This window comes from Amia ocellicauda, chromosome 9, assembly GCF_036373705.1.
Source record: "Amia ocellicauda isolate fAmiCal2 chromosome 9, fAmiCal2.hap1, whole genome shotgun sequence".
In the NCBI taxonomy this organism is placed as follows: Eukaryota; Metazoa; Chordata; class Actinopteri; order Amiiformes; family Amiidae; genus Amia; species Amia ocellicauda.
In genome coordinates, this window is record NC_089858.1 from 6,972,501 (window position 1) to 6,987,994 (window position 15,494).

General features: G+C 37.2%; 1 protein-coding gene across 1 annotated transcript in view; it reads right to left on the bottom strand.

The window, feature by feature from the left end:
• The window catches only part of LOC136758488 (olfactomedin-like protein 2A), a 43,173-nt gene extending 31,811 nt beyond the window's left edge, over positions 1–11,362 (bottom strand). The window contains exon 1 of the mRNA XM_066712895.1: positions 11,077–11,362. Coding sequence (XP_066568992.1) covers positions 11,077–11,148 — 72 coding nt within the window. The 5' untranslated portion in view covers positions 11,149–11,362. The remainder of the gene's footprint in view (positions 1–11,076) is intronic.
• Positions 11,363–15,494: the final 4,132 nt, after the last annotated feature.

Below are 15,494 nucleotides of genomic sequence, written 5' to 3' on the forward strand. Positions count from 1 at the left end.
AGGCAACAGTTCTTATCATAATCAAATCGAGGTTGTCCAAACATCTTTGGGCTTGAGAACAACCAGATCTGACTTTGTAGGGCTTTATTAAAATGGGTGACCTTAGAGCTTCCGAATTAATATGTAATTCAAAACCTGTCCAGAATCCACATGTAAGATTAACAGCAACCCAGAGGCTGAGGTATAAATATAAATATTCTCTACAAGCCAATGGTATTGATGTCTTAGACAATTCAATTTTCAGCAGCTATTTTCTATTGGCCTTTGATATATAGGGCTAAATGTCTTTATCTCCTAAGGAACATATAAATCCATTGTATGTTTTTTACTGTGTTGATCCCATTGTATGATAAAGCAAACACTGGCACTGAGCAACTTTTGCTAAATTATCTGAGGGAAGGAAATCTTAGGCTATAAGACTATAAATGACAAGACATACTCTGGTGAAAACTTTATGAAACCATAAAAGCATTTTACAGCTCCATTGTATATATTCCCTTCATCCAGGTCTCACTAGGACATAGTGGGTTTTTGGTGATGTTCCCTCAACCAAAACTTGGTCATATCTCAACTTCTACCTTTAGGGAAGGTAGCTACCTACCATGCATATCTAGACTTCCCTTGTTTACAATATTAAAAGCATGGTATGGTAGGAATTTAATTTAATTTGATCAAGTTAATTGCTTTGCTCCCTTGAATTATATTTGAAACCTCCCCCTCCCCCTCTCTGCCAAGAGTGAGAACCTTATCAATGTGTTTATAGCTCTTTCTCTCAAGATCAGCCTCAGGGTTTTTTAATCCATTACAAAATTTCAACAGTGTTTTGCAATCAATTTGGAAACACCATTTCCCATTTCAATATGTCTTTGTTTTTTCAACCAAATGCATAAAACATCCATGTAATTCATGCACTCCCAGGGAGTTCCCTGTTTTTCATCTCCTCTGTAATAATCCTGACATTAGGTTTCAATTTACAGACCTGTGTGAATGTCTGTTCTAACTTACCTTCAGAGACGTATGTAATGGGGTAACGGAAGAACAACATAACTACACTGACAAATTAAACAAATCTGATTTTAAACCAATTTTTATGGTTAACACTACAATATGCTCTTTCCAACCATATAACAAAATCGTCTCCATATAAAATAACATGACAGGAAGATAGATATCTCTGAGAACTCTAGAAGCATGTGGACATTGGCTAATGTGACAATTTAATAAATATATTTTCTTTGAAAACATTTGGCAAATCCACTTTAAAATGGAGATGAAATTGAAGATATTTTGAATGCAACATAAAAAAACAAATGGTAGTATAAACTGTGTGTGTCAAATAAATGTAGAATTTGTCATCTTATTAATGTTATAGGATTTAATTTAATGTCAATGTTAAATGGATATTTTGGGTTTTTGGCATTCTAGCCTGTTTGCTTACTCAAAGCTAATGAAACGATAAATAAAAATTACTTCAAACTGGATGCACAGAATTAAAAAGGTTTCTATGACTCTGGGTGATTAAGCAATCAGGCTAAAATGCCAAAATACCGAAGTATCGCTTTAAGGTACTATGCATAAAGAAATAGGATGTTAAAACAACACTCTTTGAAGAAATGTCTGTACAGAATGTCATGTGTTGTCATGAAGAACATGGTCTTTACTGCCTTCTTTACAGTCCTGTGATTTGGGTTGAATTTTCAAATACATCTGAATTGGGAACAGTAAGGCCTCTAGTACCTACAGGGTGTTATCATAAAATGTCACCTGGAGTTTTGTGTAAAGTATTCTGTGAGGCAGTGGGTGTGAAACCTGTATTAAACTGCTGTGTGAGCGATTAGACTGGAGGCGTTGATGGTGTTAAAGGAAGCATGGCCTTCTATGATGCAGGAAAAAGATGCCGTTGAGGAGAGGAGTTCAACAGCAGAGCAGGGTGATGATGCAGTGAATCAATAGAATAAGCAGTGAAGAGAAAATGTTCTTGAATAGATAGATTTTCCACTAAATCACATGTGCTCCTATTATAGCCTCAGACCCCAGTTAAATTACTGAGTGGGCACAGGCTACCACTTGCAGCAAGGCTTTCATAAACAGTTAGATCTCCCCCTCATCCATCCATGTTTGCTAACACATACTGCATTCTCTCTGCCTACTATCAGTAGGTTCACCTGTCTAAGAAAGTATATTGGACGATTGTGGTGACCTCGCATAGCGTGCATTGCTACAAGGACTATCTTCGAACTATCTTCCACCTGCCCCCATGAATAAAAATACCTAAAAAAAAACCTCCTCACATGTCAGAGAAACTGGCTTAGTTTTGATTGTATAAAACAATAACCTGGGTTTGGCATTGTACTATATTGTATATTTTGAGGTGGTGTAATCAAACTTTCTGGATTCATTCCCATAAGAAAATTGGGCAAAATGTCCTGCTGTGGGTTTGCTGCATTTTCTTTTCTGTTCCTTTTGCCACCAGCCTAAAAAGGAGCTCAGGGCAGTACATACATGTGTCTCATAAACACAGGTCTGATCCTAGGATTTTCCTCCTGTCTCCTGGCACTCTCCCTGACCTCTCCATGGTAATTCCAGGTTGTTTTTTAACCAAAACAATACATCTGGAAATCCACATTCCCATGATGCCTCACCAGGCCTTCCTCTCTCTGACAGATATCTGCCTGTTCTAGTGGTGAAGCGGCAACCCTCATCGTACGCTCATATTGTTTATGATTTATTCCTTGGCAGATGCCCTTATCCAGGGCGACTTACAGTTTACGCAATCTGTCATCGCTTATGACAGACATCCTTCATGTGATAGAAACAGGACAGGATTTGGAGCAGATGGTAAAGGTGAAAGATCAACTTTTTTGTGTTTTGTTCCAGTTTTTTTTTTTCATAGGATTTCTTTGCCCTGATTTACAACGTTTGACGCATAGCAACTTCTGATCTAAACAGGCCTCCTACTAACCACACATCTGCCACAGGAGTCTTATCTAACGTGTCCACTTTCGCCAGAGCATGGTGTGTGAGCCGAGTAGTCAGTCGTTCCACCGGCTGCTCTTTGTAAAATCTCTGCCAATAGCAGGCAGTAAAGCAACCAGACCTCAATGCTGAAGCTGATCCCAAACCAAGGAGGATCTGATCTCAATTGTTAAAGCTGCTTTTTCAATAAAATGGCAAATACACAAGCTTATTTGCCTTCTGTCACTGTGAATCACGTTCAAACTCAATCCCTATCTGAAACATCCTGCTCATTTAAATGAAAACCAGAATTTTCTTATCGGTAACATTAAAAGATGGTGAAACACAGAAGCAGTCAACCTTGGTTGCTGCATGTTTTTATATACACACTTGACTATTAAACAAGCACCACTCTTTTAAAGTAAATCTTAGGATTCTGATAATTACAATGGCCCAGACAGGTGTTTGAATATATCATATGCCTGCTGGCCAGCTGGAAGCTACCAACAAGAGTATGACATCATAATAAAGGAAGGAAGTGCACAACCCTGGGAAATTACCATTCAAATTTATATTTTTTTCACCCGTTCACCACCCAAACATGGTCAGAGAAGTATTCAGGAAAGAAAAGTGAATGCTACAGATATTGTGCAAGAATAAAAAAACACATTCCTACACTGGGGAATGGCAACAAAACATATCATCTTGTTTTGTATTTTCTTCGATACATAGCCTTTAATTTGCATTGTCCTAATACTCAAAAAAGTTAACTTTCACCATGCATTCTCCCATTCTCTCTCTTTAATTTTCCAAGTGAAAGAAAATGTGGTGTCTTTAACACAGTAACCAAAGCATCCTCAATCAAAGGGGAGGGGTTGTTTACCAGACTTGCAATCTTTGACAGTGCTAGCGTTAAATATTTGTTTAGCACATTCGTCGCTCTGCTGGTGCTGTAAGGCTAATCTGTAATTCTTCCAAACTATGTGAATTGTCCCAGGTTTAAACAGCGAGGTCCCTGGCAATTGCTTTCAATAGGAATTTGTCATGCAGAATGAAATGTCTGAGGAGACGGGATTAAAGTGCGTCTTAGGAAGGGCGGGGGGATTGTGATCTGTGAGAGAGAGGTTAGTTCAAACCCTGCAGCTGTGCAAACAAGACAAATATTATTCTTAACCCACCAGTTGAGGTTTTATTTCAGATTCGGACCGAATGTCATGCACGTGACGTTTTGTTTCGCATACAAAAAAGTCAGATCTCTTAAAACATAGATTTTTTTTTAATAAATCACAAGATCTGGAAGTTTATTCCCAGCAGAAATAAAGCAGGAATGGCTGCAGCGATCCCCATACACTTTAAGTTGTACAGTTCCAGGAATTACAGGTTTGATAGGAACAGCTGATTATTCCTCATGTTTTCTTACCAAACCCCAAACTGGACCACACAGCCTGAAAATAATTGCTACAGATTCCTTGGAAACCTATACTGGCAATTTGGGAGTAACCATGGTTCCAGAAGAAATAAAGTGTGTATATTTTCCAGCTGACAAGCGATAATTTCAGGAAGATAATAGAATCGATACAGTGACATGATTCGTGCATAAACAGGGTGTTGAAAGTAGAAAGAGTTTACAAAACAATAAGCCAGAAAACAAATCCTTCCTGATAGGAATTTGATGAGCACACAAGTGCACTAACAGGGTGCATTTTTTCCATACCCATCACTAAAGCATGCTTTCAGACACAGAGAGCTTACTGTCAAGATGAAAAAATGAGAGGATAATTAAGAGAGAAAGGAACAAAACAGAGTCACAGGCATGTTTAGTGACTAATGCAGAAAAAATGTACCCCCTATACTCTTTCGGCAGGTTATGCACTGCTTGCAAACACAGATTGATTGGGCAGAAGAAATGTGCATTTGTGTTACATGACACTATAAAATGTGATGCCACACATTGTGGTCCAAAAGCAAGGCTAAAAAGTGAGGGAAACCCCTGACTAGGAGGGTTGGTGCATTTGCAAGATACCACAGTCACAAAGTAATAATGTTATCAGGGTTAGCAGACTGTCAGATCAGTCACAAGAGAAACTGAACCTTGTGTTCAACAGTGTCCAGCACCGGATTTTCAAGAGGAAATGTCAGACTTCTTCAAATGTTCCCTTTACACCTGGAAAAAGCTCAATAGGCAAGCTGTTGTCCTTTGCACCTGTTAGAACTACAGAAAGAAAAGAGTTACATGGAGATGGAGATGGAGTTAATTTAATTAATACTTGTATTTATTTTCTAAAAACATTTAATTAATTTTGGAATAAGCTTGAATTTATTTGAATGTGTCAATGTACATCGGATGTGGGAACCTAAAGCTTCCACTAACACCAGCTTCCCTTGTTTGCTTTCCAGAAATGAAAGTGAAGGAGTTTTCCTCTTTTCTCTGATTCATGTTAAAAATGTAATATTGGTAAGATGTTAACTTTGAAATACAAAGTAATTTTCTGAACAAAGGGTAAAAGACAAGCTAGAAGTACTCTGGGGAATCCCTATTCAACTTTCATGAGATGCGTATAATTATAAAATAAATACTTGCATGTTACATTGTTTGATGATTTTAATGAGGGAAATTAAGTCTTTCATCGTGAAGCAACTCTCACCACCCGCATTTACTGAATTGAAAAAATGTTCAGTTCCTAAATGTGATTTTTAAATAACAACCTCCTTTATGTATACTCTATATGAAGCAGACCAGGAGCTTGCTTGTCTCGTGTTGGAGGAAAGTGTGTTTAACTGACACAACTCCACCTTAGGCCTCATGATGAATGAAAAAAAGCGGACAATAGTCAATGCAATGTGCTCCCAATGCACTTTCCATGAGAAAGACTTGTGTAGCATTGTAGTATGGGCCTTGGAGAGGGAATGTAATAATTCAGATCGAGTTCACTTATCTATTAAAATACATGATCTACTGTCATGCAAAACAGGCTGGATGCGTTTCTGCTTCACTGCACAATGCACCACCTGTACTGCCTTGCATACAGCCTGGTCTGAATAAACTAATCTCCACTATCCAACTGCCTGACTGACTGTATCCGTTGCACACAGACTGGATAAGCGAAGGAAAATTGTTTGAAGGCTAGCCAATAGACAGGTTAGATTAATAGATAAATGGACACTGTTATAAAATAACCCATTTGTTATTGCTGTGAAATAAGAGTAATTAACAAAGCTATTAATCAAAAGTTGCCACTGACACATTTTGAAACAAGGGAAATGTTTTAAAATTACACACAGCTGCAAGGAAATACAGCACTGAATTTGTTCTCAAACAAAACAAATTCTCTGTTGTGAAACATGGAAGTCCATAAGAAAAAGTCAATGTCACCCAGGCTGACCATACTATTGAAAAGTAGTTCAAGTTTAGGATATGCTTTTGAGAACTCATAAGCACAAAAAAGACAACCAATATGAATTCCACAAAGCTTCATCCTACTATTGTAGCTTTCGTTTTTTTCTATATATCTTTTCAGGTGAAAATGTTAGCAAACTGAATAAAATACAATTCTTGGGAATCCTTGGGAATGTGTGAAAGGGAGAAAACTATTCTGGACTAATGTGTTAGTCATTCTGATCTACGGTCCTCATTGAAAAACTCTCAGTGTCTTATGGAATCTGACAAGGCATTTGTTCCTCTATGTGCCTTCAAATATAATGCAATGTGATCTTTCATCACCTGATTTAATCAACCTTCAGTCAATAAACTAAAAAAAAAACATACATGTATTAATGGGACAAAATAATGGTTGATGATAGTAACAGAACCCATTAAAGCAAGGGGAATTAATCAATTTTATAGCTTTACATTTTTATAATTATAGTATGATTTAACAATGACGGGAGCATAAAATTGTAATTGAAGAGGCATATGTTATGATTAATCTCTTGTTCCCATCCGCCTGTTTGTTTTGATGAAAGGTTGGTGCAGCCTAAAAGGGTTGCCCTTACTAATGGAGTTAATTCTCAGATCTGCACTTTGACCCCTCTCAGAGTTAAGATGCACTGAAAGATTAAGCAGCTGTCCAGTACAGTGTTGCCTGTGATCACAATGCTAGCAACTGTTTAAAAGACCAACTGCATTTTTGTGCCTTAACCGCAAGCAGAATTAAAGATCAACAAACCCCAGAACAAACCCCGAAATAATAACAGAAGTTTAGCTTATGTTTGGCATTTATGTACCCTTCTCTTAGGCTTTGTATAAAACAGTAATTTAATCTGGGGATGCAGAGATCTTGTCAAGTGTATCCAAACAATGAAACAAGTTAGTAACAATTTATAGAAGAAGACAAGTAAATTCAGTATGTACTGTACCAACAAACCTACAAATACTTTACATTCCTTGAATGAAGATGTCCTCTAGACATTTTGAATTTTCCTTCCAAATAAAATATTTTGTTTCCTTCAAAGGGGAAGAAACTTTTACAAATACTAGTTTTAAGTGATTTGTTTTGGCTGTGATTTAGCTTCTATTTTTGACACATTTTACTGTTCACCTTCATGAATGTGGAGACAGACTCAGGACAGAGCCACAGAAATCTAGTTGGATTTGGATTGGCAAACTAAAAGCCCACTTGTATTGTGAATGTTGACCCTTTTGTCACTGAATCACTGTTTATGACCCCACAGTTGTCATTTAGTCCTTTGTCTTGTCAAATCATAGTGTCACAGTCCCTTCTGTGTCTGACAGACTTTTGGCTTCCCTCAAAGGGGGTTTTCTGCAGCCCAGTGTGAATAATTAACACACCACAAGGAAGGATTAGATTAGTCAACAGTTCAACTATTCATATGCTAACAAACAGCTGTATTACTTATTCATTACCACACTGATATGCCAACAGTTGTTGATTTCAACTATCACCAATTACAATTTTAGTTTCTGTGGCATCTCAGGCATTAACAATATATGTTTTATAATGTCTGATAGTAGATTAAATGTAAGGCTGAGTACATATTGGTGGATTTGAACAAAAATCAATGCTTATAAAGTTAAAGCTGTCCCATTTTAGTTTTTAATAATGTCTTTATAAAAGTTGTATCAAAACTACTTGTTAACTTCTGTCATACAATGGAAGACATTGGCAAAAAATAAAACGCACTGACAGTAATTATGTATTATGCTAATAGCTTGTCTTTGAGATGCTTTCAGATAGAATTATGGTTATATAATTCCCCCCTAGACAATAATATAAACAAACAGTCAAAATAGTGAAATAAATAAATGTTGTCTGAACTTACTCTCTTGAGTAAAATTTCTTAATGATCCTTCACACTCTGGCAAGATATTGGATTTCTTTATTTCATGCATAAGTGGCTGGAAGCAGCCAAGCATCAATAATATGTTTTTTGGATCTATTAGTTTAATGGCTCTTTATGACCAATTATAATTTGCTTAACATTTTTTTTATTTTATTTTATTAAACCGATACCGTCTATGAATACATTTTTCTATATTGACGTATGATTAAGTTTAATTTCTTTTCTCAATAGTTAATTGACACAATTGCAAGCAAAGGCAGAGCTAAACCACTCCAATCACCACCTTTCAGATCCCTTCCAGAAAAATCAATCCTAATGACCGGTTCATGCAGTTCTACTGAAAGTGGTCCAGCCAGTCACAGGGTCACTGTTGCATGACTTCATACCCCCCCCCACCAGAGACCCTTGGCCAGTTGTGTGCTGACCCTTTGCGAATCCTGGTCACAGTAAGCTAATGACATTCTAGCCAGTGATCTCTGGGCTCTGAAGACCAAATCTGTTTCCCAAAAGAAGACATTTACCAATCGAGCCCCTCAGGCATCCCCTGAAGAGATGCTTTAAATCTGAATTTCCAATTCGATAGTTGAATAACAGCAATCTTGCAATGAATCTAATTAAAAAAGCAACACTACTGGTGTACACAGCACCAAAGAAAAGCATGCGACCACAAAACTACAAATGGAGATGAAGGATATTATTTAGTGCCTCTCTCGGTATGCGGGGCCAAGGTCAATAGGCACACACCAGCCCAGAGCTGCCAGTTCAACAGAAACAAAGCAAAACCAATAGAAGCTCTTCTTTCAATGTTATATGAGTATGTGAGTGGTATAAGCTAAGAATCACAGTGAAGCATTATAAGGGTGTATCTTATTTTATAGTAGCAGTGAATAAAGGTGTAGATAAGTCTGTAGTCCTATGGTGTAAGTTAAGGTAACAACATAATGTTGACTGGTGTATGGTGGTTTACTGGATCCATTTGGGCGTAAGCAACAGGGAATTCCTTCTGTCTCGTGGAGTGTGAAGGCATGAAACAGTTAACATTGAGAAACATGCAGTTAAAAGAAATCATGCATCCACATGATGGGTTCTTTTTATCTGATTAGTGTTACATTCCTGGGACCCAGTGTAAATACAGGGTTTGTTCCTGTGACACACTATTTATTTCTTCTCATATATAATCTGAAAACTGAAAATAACTAACTGCAGTGGATTATTGATCTACTTTTACAGTTAGTCCAGATACGTTTGATTATGTATATTCAAATATATCTGGGACTAACTGTAAATCCACTGTAGTTAGTTATTTTCAGTTTTCAGATTATTAAGGACTACTTCCATTTATGTATGTGTACAATTAGTGTTTTAGTAAAGTGTACATGTATAGTTATAAAACAATTAGAATCCTGATCCATCACGGTTCCATAAATGCCTTTGCATGTATAAGCTGATGCATGACTAGGGCTTTAGAAAACCCCAGGAGATTGTCTTCAACAAAACTGAACCTACCTTTTTTTCCTTCAACACAATTTGATAAATCATTACCACCCACAAAAGTTTACAGTTTAAACAGTAAATTGGCTGGGTAGCAGTGTCTGGCACAGCATTGGGAAAATGTTAACCTCTATTTGGTTGAGCACTATAAGGGCCTAATGGAAATGATCAGTTCAGTTCACTGTGGCACCTGTGGTGAATACTGGATGAAAATAAATAGCACATCTCACTATCTTAAATATACAACACCTGCTACTACTACACAATAATAATAATAATAATAATAATAATCATAATAATAATAACTGTACTTTTTCAAGGCAGAGCTCTGTGAGCGCCAGGGGATGTTGACTTTAGAGATCGGACACCTGCTGCCCAATTACTCGCCTCAAAGGGCGCAGTGAATCCGCACTGTCTTCAGGGCGCTGACCCTGATCATTCATAGCAAAACTAGTTCGTCCCATATCTGCCTGTGCACTTGCGCTGCTTTCAAACCGCCTGCGGTGAAAATGGTTACACAGGCTGCAAATCTATGCTTCATAGTAACATTTCACATCACTGTCAATATTATGTTGTTGGCTATAAAACCGACCAGCTGAGCGCCGGCTGAAACAATGACTTACTTATTGCGCAACGCCCTCGCTGTATTTATTTATAATGCTGCTCTTTATAGTATTAACCTGTTATTGGACGGCGCACATTGAAATACATGTGTTAAAACAAGTTTTTAAAAAGTGATTAACAAACAAGCATATGCACACGTTTTATTTGTTATTAAATAATAATAATAATAATAATAATAATAATAATAATAACTAACTGTGTGGTTGTTTTGTTTGTGCATTTCCATAATGGACACTTTAAATAGATATAGCAGTATGTATTTACCACTGTAGCACAATAAATCAATTTCCCCACACAATATGCAGTAGTTATCTTGGTTTCTTATCTCAATAACAAAGCAGCATGTTTCAAGCCTTGTGCATTATCTATTTCTCAGAATCTGTTATCTTGCCTATATATGAAAACCCAGCACTCAAATCAAATCAAAGTCCGTATAAGAAACCATAATCTTACACAGAGAAAGTTTAAAAACTTGATTAAGCGTAGCATGCGCAACGAAAAATAGATTAATATGTTGGTTATTAAATATTAAATACACAAATCAACGGACATGTTATACTTATTTCACACAGACTTGTTTATATTACTCTTTAAAACAAATAAACAAATAATACATCATGAAATGCATACATTGAATACAGAGAGGCGTGCGATTCAGGAGAATGCATTACACTTCCCTGGATAAAGTCTTACAGATTGTCTTACCTGGCTTTGGGCTGTGACCTCTCTGAACAGGACCACGGTGCAACAAGCTATGATGTTTAAAAGTGTCCTCATCTTCGCCACATCAAGCAAAGTGTGAGTTCTTCAGCAAATGGGTGTCAAAGAGCAGAGAGGGACGCAAAAGCCAGTTTCCTGCGCGCTGTATGAGGTGGTGTGGGGCAGGTGAAGATTAGGGCTCCATTGCAGCAGATGTGCAGCTGGCAGGAGGCAGGAGGCAGGAGGCAGGAGGCAGGAGGCAGGAGGCAGGAGGCAGTCTGATGTGCGAGTGAAGCGCAGACTCCACAGCCTGCAGAGCTGCTCCCTGCACCGGCCGGGGGAGGAGCCAGGCTGGCACCCCAGCACACAGCGAGGCGAGGCACCAACAAACACAGTACAGCCAAAAAGATGCATCTTCTCAGGCAGACCCATGGGGATTTGGGCTCCTTAATTAAACAGCATGTTTTACTCTATTTAAAAAACTGCCAGTTATATATATATATATATATATAAAAATACTAATAATACTAATCTTATTGTTCGCAATTGTTGTGCTTTTATGGAAACATTACAATACCCAAAACTTCAAGGTTTATATCAAAGCACAACTGTGAACAATAAGAAACAATAAGAACAATAAGCATCCTGATAATTCCTTTTACAGATATTAAATGTAGATATTATTAGTAGGAATAGTAGTAGCAGTAGTCATAATTAATTAATGAATAATGATAATGATCAGTATAATAATTGTGTAATGCAAACGCTCTGTATCCTACAAAGAATATATCAACGTAAAGTGGCTAATTGCACCGTCCCTCACACTGCGACGTGCACTGGCACAATCAGATCCCGATAGTCGGTTTAACAGCGCCATCTCTTGACCAACTGCGATATTGTTACTGATCCATGACCACAATGTCAGATCAATATTCTTTATTCATTTGACAGAGGCTATAACATATATTGACGTATGATAGCCAAAGTCCAACGTGTTATATTGATGGACAGGTAAATAATAGGTAGCAATAACCCCCTCTACTTTGTCGTTTTATAGAACAGACAGTTGAGGTCCTTTAGACAACACTTCACACCTTAACAGGTTAGGACTGCATGACTGGAGTGGGTGTAATTGCACACATGAAATAACCCCTGGTGCATATGGTGGCAGAGGGACGCAAAACATTGAATATAAAGGAATATTTTTTTCATTATGGAGCCAGGTACATTTGGGGACATGCATTAGAGGTTGCTGTTATTTCCCAATCTTCAGTTTCCCTGCTTAATTTTAAAAAGCTAAACAATTAGTCTGAATAGCACATATTAAAGGCAACACAACAAGACATACATCAGATAATATGAAAATGATAATGATAAAAATTCCTTTAAGGATTGTATCACCAATATCAAAATAATGTTATAATACTGTACATGACATGGAAATGTTAACCCATTATTATAACAGAGAAAAGCAATTGTTACAATTGTCATATATTTTGTCTTTTATACAGATTTGTTTCCAGGGTATCCCATATATATCACTATGTGTTGTATCATGACTGTGCTTCTGCAGTTGATGCAATGGATTCCTCTGCAGTGCTTTCGGACTTGTTGTAGCATCAAGATTACTTAAAACGAACAGGAGCAACAACACAATCAGAGCTGCCTGGGGATGTGTTCTTTGATGCTGTACAGAAACATTTCACTAGTCTGTTTATGAACTGAGTATCAATAATCTCCAGCTTGGGTGTATCAGCTCTTGTGAATCTTCTGCAAATCACATATTTATAACAAGAGCTTGGCAAAAGCCCTTCACAATTCTTTACATTGTACGATTTAAGCATTAACAGATGTTATATATACATTCGATATTTTTGTCATATTGTTGAAATTCCAGTAAAATCTAAAGGTGTAATGTGGACGATGGAGAATTTATAGTGTGAACGCTGGTGCAGACTGTCTGATTAAATGAAACACTCATCTCTGATTCGGTACACAGAGTGGAGGAGATGTCATCTTCCTAATTTCCCCTGCATTTGCATTTGAATAGTAGAAGCAAGGTGAGGTTTCTCAGGGCTGAAAATAGTGACGGAAAAAAATCAAACCTCTGCTGTTGATAGATTTTTCTAACCTTCCTTACATAATAACACTGACCAGAACCATATAAAATATAAAATTTATATAAAATCTCACACTTTTGCTATATTAAAGCCTCAAATGGACACTTTGTGTGTCAGAGGCCTCATAATTTTTTATCAAAAGTATGGTTTCACTCCAGAACTTGAGCTAAAATCATTGACGAGATTGCTCTAAACATATCAGAATGAGTTTGACAAACATTTAATTCACATTCCACAACCTTTCAAACATCACAAAATTGTCATGTAACAGGCCTGAGACTCTAATGCACTCAAAGATGTTATATAAACATTGTATCTCTTATATATAACCATGTAATGAGCACAATAGGGATCAATTTGAATTGCATTTGAATTTTGAATTGTATTAACCTAACTACATTAAAAACAAAACAAACAAAAACAAGCAAGACATTGATAACAAGTTATCAGAACAGGTCGACAAGTTAGAACAGGTCTCCAGCATACTAAAAATGGGTGCTGAATCACATCGGTATTAGAATGAATGGATAACATCACAAACAAAGTGACAAACTCACCCGTGTGACCAAACCAAACCAGACCAACCCTGCTATGATCAAACATGTAACAGGGTTCAGTGTGACGGAGTTGAGTTTTTGGCTCAAAATGGCTACTGCTCCTCATGTGGTGAAGAACAGGAGACCACATGACATGCATGAAATTAAGAAATTGCATATATTTTTGCAATAAAAAATATAATTGTGATAAGTAATAGTTTTCTATCTCTATGTCACGTGACAGAGTTGAGTTGTTGAGTTGACGTCCCCAATCTAACAATACAAATCTGTGATATACAGATATAAATGAATGTAATAATGTGCCTGTCTTTGCACCATGTTATTCAGAAGACTTGTATGATGTATCTTCCAGTTGATGATGTCACATGAGAATAAATTAATTATATATATGGGGGGAAATTTGTTGGCGTAACAGGGTTGAGGGTAGACTGAGGTACGCAACTAAATATTGATATTTCAGTAGGATTTGTTTTTAGTTTTATTCTAAGTACAAATTTAGTGAAGCCCACTGAGGACATGACAAAATACTAGGTGGCAGTTAAAAACAAGGTACTTTCTTATATTTAAGATTAAATTAATGTAATATTTACACTTCATTACAGGGGACAGTTCACTTTATATAAAAATGCTTTTTAAATTAGATTTTGGTGGCCCAATACTTAAAATATTCTTGAAAAGGTCAGAGGGACTCAAATTGTACAGGTTTCATGGAATAACCCACATAACAGTCTCTACAATGTGTATTTTGATCATACACTTCCTTTATGTCTAATGTTTTACTCTATTAAAAAAGCTGTTTCCAGAAGCTATTTGTCAGTATTGATCCGCCATGTCATTGGCGACTGCAGGAAAGTGAATCATCCATGGGGATGATAGACTTGCTGCGGAGAAAGTGTTGTCAGCTGCCAATGATCCTAAAATATATGATACGTTCCCGTCCTAGGTCACATGTGAATGCTGTGTAAAAGCTGTCCTGTTCTGAGGTTTTGTTAGGAGGGTAGGGGACAACTGCAAAATATATGTATATTATTGAAGTAGTTGCTTGAGCATAGCTTGATTTACTCTAAACCAAAGAACTGCCAAATTAAATGCAGCAATAACAAAACAAATGACTTTAAAAAACAGTCGCTCAAGGGGATTCCAGTCCTCATATTTTCTCTTTGTTCAGAGCATAGCAGGAGTTTTATGGATGTGAACTCTTACATCTAGCCTAACCTGACGTATATAATGAAATCACACTTTAGCCAGCATGAATAAGAAGTCATTCCAGATTAATGCCCTTTTTAAAGAGTCACTGAGCAAGCCTTGCAAGAACTGAGCAGGTCAGTGTGGTGTCATTTTCTGTAGTAAAGTATTCCCATCAGTACAGGTCTCTTCTCAGAGTATAGCACGGACCTTATAGTTTAGAAGTTGCTGGTTTAACTCCAGGCTTCTAAAGGCATCTCATTCTTGGTCCGAGTCAGTTGTGTTGGTTGGGTTGGAAGCCATTTACAAAAACTCCCGTTCTGCTGCAAAGCTTGCAACTTGGTGCTGAATTTATTAATAATTAGTCATTTCAAATTTGGGGATGAAAAAGAGCAAACATGGACTGGCAGAGAGAGGTCTGAGCCGTGTGCGGTATTGATTGACTGAATAGATTTTAATCCTGTGGCTGTGGAAGCTAAGGAAAATGACACATTCACCCTTGTCAGGAGTGTTACACTGACGGTGTCCTCCCTCTGTGTCTGTCAGACTGCATTAAACCTAG